This window comes from Austrofundulus limnaeus, unplaced genomic scaffold (assembly GCF_001266775.1).
Source record: "Austrofundulus limnaeus strain Quisiro unplaced genomic scaffold, Austrofundulus_limnaeus-1.0 Scaffold341, whole genome shotgun sequence".
NCBI lineage: Eukaryota > Metazoa > Chordata > Actinopteri > Cyprinodontiformes > Rivulidae > Austrofundulus > Austrofundulus limnaeus.
In genome coordinates, this window is record NW_013952743.1 from 433,400 (window position 1) to 441,178 (window position 7,779).

Genomic DNA, 7,779 nt, shown 5'->3' on the forward strand with positions numbered 1-7,779 from the left:
ACCTGGTACAACACTCTCACTCGTATATACATACACATAAACATATACATATACATATACATATACATATACATATACATATACATACATATTCATATACATATACATATACATATACAAATGCTGTTTTGACGCAAGATACAATGTTTTCTAAGGAACAGTTAAAGCACTTTACTATGTCCCATTTGGCAACCCTGCCTGGTACATTACTGCAGTGGTTGCAGGTGTTTATTTGCCCCAATAAACATTGAAAGAACAGTTGTGTCGACTTTCACTGTGCGTCTCAAACCAGGTACACACCAGATGCTTGAGCAGCCGAAGCAGCCAGTTTACATGCAAAGTMTATGGTGGACGCGCATCTAGRAGCAGCRCAGCACGTTTAGCCAGTTTAGCGCGATGTGCAAGGTAGCGATAGGTGCGGTAGAGCGTTTTCCATGCATGTGGCACATCCAAAGCAGCCGCCGCTCAAGTTCAACAAATTGACATTTTGCTGCTCGACGCGCCACAGCAACCAATCAGAGAGGCTCATTTTTCCATGTGACAGCTTCCTGAATGTTGCCCAAACAGACCCAACAGGAGCTCTTTWGCTGAAATTGACCGTCTGTACTTGATGTTCTGGCAGGAGATATCAGCACCGATGTGGGTCAGCGGCTCGTTAAACTGACCGTGGTGTTAAACTGGGCTCAGGACAAAAMTAGTTTGTCAACTCGCAGCTCCTGGAGTGGTGAAACTAATTGAACAAACCGCTTCTAAATTATCTGGTGAATTAATTATCTGCTGTGCGCAACGTTCGCTTACTCTTTAGTAAATAAAGCGAAGCCATTTTCTTTATTTCATCCGCCATTAAAAACAGACCAGAAAAACCGAAGATGCTCCTTGCTCTTCAGACGCGCCTCTAGTCTGTGTCCCGGTCTGAACGTAGCGCATCCAACTTGAGGCGTTAGGCTCATTTTTGCCGCTCAAAATGCATTTGATGTGAACCGGGCTTTAGAAACCTAAACACATGTAGAGATAAGTTTACTGGTTCTTCTGTCTCACTTTATATTGATCCTGGCTCAGTTCTATTTTGTGTTTTAAATGGTTAATAACTGAAATGAAGGTGCTCAAATAACAAATTGGTTTAAGATTTACCTAAAATAAATATAGATTTTTCGTATTATTATAGTAGTAAGACCAGTATTAACTACTCATTTCAACATGTTTAATAAAAATGTAATTAATGTAGATGGAGCCAATTCTGACTAAACTGAAGAGCTAATGGCTAGTTTGATAAAGCCAAAGTGGAGTGCTGCTATCTTAGTACAATTATAATTTCCTACACTTCACAGCAGCTCATGCAAATAGTATTTTTTAGACGTTTGCACCATCTTCAGTTTTTCATGACACATTTCTTTCTCTGGAATTTGATGATTTTTTTTGCAATAAACTAGCAGCAGCAAGATGTAGCATTCTGGGGTCATGTTCAGAAATCACTTCATCATATTTTTGTCTAAAGACGTGTGTAAAGTGAAATATAATTTGATGTTTATATATTAGCAGAAGAAATTTTGAAAATTTGTTGTTTTAAAAAGGCTGCAAACTATGGCGCCAGCCTCTCCAATGCTAATGCCAGCCTATCCATGCTAGTCGCTAGCATCTCCAATGCTAATGCCAGCCTATCCATGCTAGTTGCTAGCCTCTTCGATGCTAACACAATTGAATAGTCTCCTTCTCATTTGCCAGCACCAGCCTCTCAGTTACTGGGACCAGCTGCTCTGTTACCTTTGCGGGCCTATCATTAATCAGACCAATAGCTGGCTTAGGAATAGATATAGCCTCCTGCTACAAGGATGTAGCAACTACTGGTTGCGCAAAAGTCTTAATTTTGGTCCTCATACCGCATCATAGCAAACCACTTTGGAAGTGATTTTATTAAAAAACAAGCTAAAAATGGTCCAAATAGATTCATGCCATCTTAAAACAACTTTAATCTTTAAAATGTTCATGTTTAGGCTGAGATTTAAATCTTTGCATCTTTTAGTTTTACAGTATGTGGTTATTTCAGCAGAAGTAATATCAAACTCTAACTGGACATGACCTCTGGAGTCTGCAGACATGCTACATGTTGCTGTTCTCTGTGATATTTATTCTAGTAAATCTAAAGAGAATTACATATTATTTACTGGGAGCTACTTTCTGTAGTTTTATATCTTTAAATATTCTTCTATAAAAAATCCTCCATCCATCCTAAGTGTTATTAAGTTCAGACGGTAGCAATAATGTTTTTAATAAACTAGAATTGTTGTTTCTGTTTACTGAGAATGTGCCAAACTAAAGAACAGCTACAAAAGATTTATAAAAGCAGGAAAAAATTGTTAAAATACATAATCATATCATATACTGTAAATGAAACCTGACAGTTTGTGTGGATAAGTGAGTGTTATCACTAAACATGTACAGTGTACCTTCAGCTCAGTAGGACTTCGATTTCATTTCATTTATTTATTTAAAAGCACCTTCATCAATATTTTATGAATATAAATGCGCTGAAATTAGCAAAGCAGCTAAATTTCAACCACTGCCCTGAGCTGATAAAAAATAAATACAGTAAATGCACAAAACAATACAACAATCGATTAAAACAATCCAACAAAAAATAGAAACGTCACACACTAATCTCTCACTATCTCTGAACAATAATTTGTTAGTTTGTGAATATATCTCTGTGTCTCACTCTGTATCTGTATGTTTGTCTCCATGTGTTTCTATCTCTGCTGGTTCTTCTGTCTGATGATTCAGGAGAAGCTGTTTCTCTGTCACTAACCTTAAGACACTTTTCTCCTGTCTCTCTCCTTCCTGTTCCCTCTGCTTTCACTGATGTGTTAAGTGGCTGATGAGGTTCAAGGTAAGGCTGCGCACACCTACACTGTGTCTGATGGGTCAAACTGATGCTGGAAGGGTCAACAGAGCAACAAAACACAGGGTTTTTATCTTATTGATTAGACAAAACAAAGATAATATTATAGCATATTTATGAGCATCTATGAGAGCTTCTGCTTTAACCTCATTGTGTGGTAGAAAAATAAAACTATTGTTCCAAGCTGGTAAAACACTGAGCTCATTATAATTAAGGAGCTTGTGTTCTAAAACAGTTTATTTGTTTGTTTGTTTGTTTGTTTGTTTGTTTGTTTGTTTTTTTGTTTACTGTTTTTAGTAGTTTAATGAGTTAGAATAAGCTGTGATAGAAAACAAAAGCCGACACCTTTTATCCTGATAATAAAGAATATTATCAGATGGAGTCAAAGAAAAGCAAATTTGTGATAATAAATTCAGATTCTTGATAAGGTTAGGTTCTGCAGAAACATATTGTATTTGTAGTCAACTTTTAAAGGGGCAATATCATGTAATAATCAACTTTTTGAGCTTTATATCATCTTATAATGTCACCCTCTCATCAAAAACATACACAGAGTCTTGCTTTGTGAAACCCTGTAGTGTCCTGAGGCAGTCATTTAGGAAAACAAAAATGGCTGGTTGGCTCTAGATACACATTTTAGGTGCAGCTTCTCCTCTGGGCTGTGTCTCCAAGCCGAGCTTCCTCCTCACAGAGCACACCTCCTCGTGGCTCCTACAGGCTATCAGCAGCAATTGCTAGCAAACACCGGATGAAACTGCTCGTGCACATCTGCTGAGCTCCTAATTATCAGTCCAGTCTATTTCAGATTAAAAAATACCTTTGAGAAAATGTATTTTCAGATGCCAAGGATGGCACAGTTCTTGAAATGGTTTGATTTCATTTTTGGAAGTAACCCTCCAATGAAAATTTTTTTTATTTATTTATATATTTGTGCGAGCCACTTTACAAATGATAGTTTTCTGAACAAAAGGGGATTTAACTGTGGACTAATAACAAGATTATCACTAAAAGTTGATGCAATTCCATCACTCAGAACTAAACATCACCATTGTCGTCTGCTCAGGTAAGCTGAAAAACAACTTGCGTTGTTTTGTTCAGTTGTTTGGTCTATCTGTGATCTACAGTTAGCATTCATAACTTAAATTATGGTCTGTGTTCTGTAGTTGGCTTACACTGAATTTTAGTAATAAATAAATCAGCTTAACATTGATGTGTGTGAGGATGACTGGGAGATATCTTACCAGCTGAAACATTTCCTTTGTAATCGCTCCGGTTTACAGAGGCAATTTTTTTTCTTTATCCTGATGCTGTTCCAGTCCTTGTGTTGTATGTAAATTATTACGTTTTTAGTCATTGTAAAGCTTTTGTCCACAAACACACACATATGAGAAAAAAAAAGTAATAGATCACATACAACACAAACACACACACTCACACACACAAACACACATATATATAGTAGAGCTTCACAATGTTAAAAGAAGAAATCAGTGCAAGAGACAAGAACTTTTGAGCAGGGAATTGTCTGGAAACTGCATTCAAACATGATTTTTTTCAGCTGATCAAAAGTTTAAGACCATAGCTCAAAAAAAAAAAAMCCCGAAAACCCCCCAAAACAGAAATCAAAGTGTCAAAAAAAGGACTCAGTAATGAGTAGCTCCACCATTCTTGTTGATGACTTCAAACAATGGTTTAGGCATGCTTGATACCAGTGTTTCCAGGAGGCTAGTGGGAACGTTGCTCCAGGTGTTGAAGATGGTTTCACCAAGGCCATCCACTGTCTTGAACTGATGTCCATTTTTGTAAACTTCCCTTGCCATCCATCCCCAAATGTTCTCAGTTGGGTTTAGATCCGGGGAACATGCAGGATGGTCCAAAAGAGTGATGTTATTCTCTTGGAAGAACTCCTTTGTCAGGCGGGCATTGTGAACTGCAGCATTGTCCTGTTGAAAAACCCAATCATTACCACACAGACGAGGGCCCTCAGTCATGAGGGATGCCCGCTGCAACATCTCCACATAGCCAGCTGCTGTTTGACGCCCCTGCACAACCTGAAGCTCCATTGTTCCATTGAAGGAAAATGCACCCCAAATCATGATGGCGCCCCCACCACTGTGCCGTGTAGAAAACATCTCAGGTGGGATCTTGTCATGCCAGTAACGTTGGAAGCCATCAGGACCATCAAGGTTAAATTTTTTCTCATCAGAGAAGACAACTTTTTTCCACCTTTCAATGTCCCATGCTTGGTGTACCCTTGCAAAGTCCAAACGGGCAATTTTGTGGCGTTGAAGAGGACGTGGCCTTTGAAGACGTTTTTTTTCTGAAGCCCTTCTCTCACAGATGCCGTCTGATGGTTATTGGGCTGCAGTCAGCACCAGTAATGGCCTTAATTTGGGTAGAGGATCGTCCCGTGTCTTGACGGACAGCCAATCGGATCCTGCGGCTCAGAGCTGGTGAAATTTTTTTGGGTCTACCACTTGACTTTTTTGTTCCATAACCCTCAGGATCATTTAAAAAATGCAAAATGACTGTCTTACTGCGTCCAACTTCAGCAGCGATGGCACGTTGTGAGAGGCCTTGCTTATGCAGCTCAACAATCCTACCACGTTCAAAGTCAGTGAGATTTTTTACTTTTGCCATCAGGAGGTCTTGACAGTGTAAARYCTTGACAGAAAATGGCATGGAATCCAGATTTTTGCACAGCTTTTGGCTTTTAAAGACTATGGTCTTAAACTTTTGATCAGCTGAAAAAAATCATGTTTGAGTGTAAATGCAGTTTTCAGAAAATTCCCCGCTCAAAAGTTCTTGTCTCTTGCACTGATTTCTTCTTTTAATAGCTCTAGCAATTTGAAGCTCTACTTTGAACCTTCTTAAGATCCAATAGTGCAAAATGCAAATTCTAGCACTTTTTTGACTGGTCTTAAGATTATGAGGTTAGGTTTTCGGTTGCGTATGTCTGTCTGTCTGTTGACAATTACTCAACAACTTATGGATGGATTTTCATGAAATATTTACCACTGGTGGGTATTGGCCAAAGGAACACACCAATAAATTTTGGGGATGATCCGGATCACGATCCAGATCCAGGAATTTTTTGAAGCATTTTTCACTATTGCAGGATAGGGGAAATTGGCCTTGGCGGAGGTTAGCGCTCTTCAAGGGCTTCTAGTTATGGTATAGAACTTAAATAAAAGCCTGGGCAACACATGATATTGGCCTTTTAAATAACCTCTGTTTGGAGAAAAAGAGTTCAGATTAGGGTTGGGCATAATCGTATCGTGTGCAATTAATTGTCAGAAAAACATTAATCGATTACTTTTTGGCACTTGATGATTAATACGATTAATGCCACCAGGCAGAGTCCGCTCTCTGTCCTCTCTGCTTCAAATATGATGAACATTAAAAAAACGTTCTGTAAATTCTTTATCTATCAACACAATTTAAAATTTGATGTATAGCCTGAAGTCTGTAATTTTGACACAATTTGGAACAGATTTGTATGAAGAGCAAAACTTTCCCATTAAATTGGCCATGTGGCCAGGACATAAGGGTGACCAGAGACTCCAGGGGATTAATCATCAAATTAATCATTATCGGCGAAATACCACAATTAATCGTGATTTTTTTTGACAATATTGCCCAACCCTAGTTCAGATTAACAAGATAACATTTTATCAGTGCAAAGTGGATTATTGCCGACTTATAATAACTTCAATCTGAAAAAGGTTTTCAGAGCCGTTTATACATACTGTATTTTAGAAACCTTCACACTGTGTGAAACACAATAATTAAATAGGGTCATGTGATTATTTGTAAGCATAAAAATATGCAGCAGCTCTTCTGGTTTAAATCCTTTATATCACATTTTTGWATATTTGTGGCAGAATAATTGTCTAATGCTGAATTCATGATGATGTAAAGACATTTAATAATAATCATATAAACTACACTGATATTCTGAGCAATTTATTCAGATGCTGCTGATTGCACTTGTAAAATAATATAGAATGTGTAAATATCTGTGGGATGTAAAATAAACTAGGAAAGCTCATGAAAGCTTTCTATGAAAGCCTTGAGATTAAAGTTATTTTAAGATGGCAGAAGTCCACTTTACCAATTGGACTAGCCATTAGTTCATCAGTCCTGACAGAATTAAACAGTATTTCTCTGAAATGAGGCTTTTCAAACAGATATCTACAACAGGTTATATTAGTTATTTATTACTTTTCTACGGACCCTACTTCAAATTGGCAGATCATCACTTTAACCTGTTTTAAGAAGTGATTAAGACTAATGTTTACAAAATTTAAGCCATCAATAAATAAGCTGTCAGAGCAACACGTCAGCGATAAAGAACACACACACGTCCAGGTCAAAATAAATCAAGTCACTTCAAAATAAAACTGCTTTCTACCTCACACCAGGCACAGACGCTGTCAGAACTCAGGCTGGGGCTGAAGCCACCTGCAGGACTTTAGGAAGATTGGTCATAATGTTTTGGCTTGTGTGTGTAATCTGCTCATCATGTTTTTATAGAATGGAGCTAAAACTCCTCAGTGTTTTAACACTGTGTGTGTTTTCACAGGTGAATGGGCAGCAGAATCTGAAACTAGGAGGAAGTCTGTCCCGGTCCAACCCCCCAACCCAGAAACCACCCAGTCCTCCCAGAGCAGGCAAGGGGATCTTAGGGTACGTCCCCCCACACCCTGATATACTGAACGTTTTGCACTTGAGTGTCTGATTATTGAGGTCAGGGCTATTCAACTAAATTGATCGGGAGCCACTGTTACTCAAAGCCTGGTAGGTGATACACTGCAGCATGTAATAGAACAGGTTTAATCTTTTACCTTTTATATTTGTTTATTTTGTTGCATTGAATCATA

General features: G+C 38.1%; 1 protein-coding gene across 1 annotated transcript in view; it reads left to right on the top strand.

Moving 5' to 3' along the window:
- LOC106527760 (abl interactor 2) overlaps positions 1–7,779 on the top strand; it is a gene marked incomplete in the record, with an annotated part of 66,390 nt that overhangs the window by 39,970 nt on the left and 18,641 nt on the right. The window contains 2 exon segments of the mRNA XM_014022746.1: positions 2,867–2,884; positions 7,482–7,585. Coding sequence (XP_013878200.1) covers positions 2,867–2,884; positions 7,482–7,585 — 122 coding nt within the window.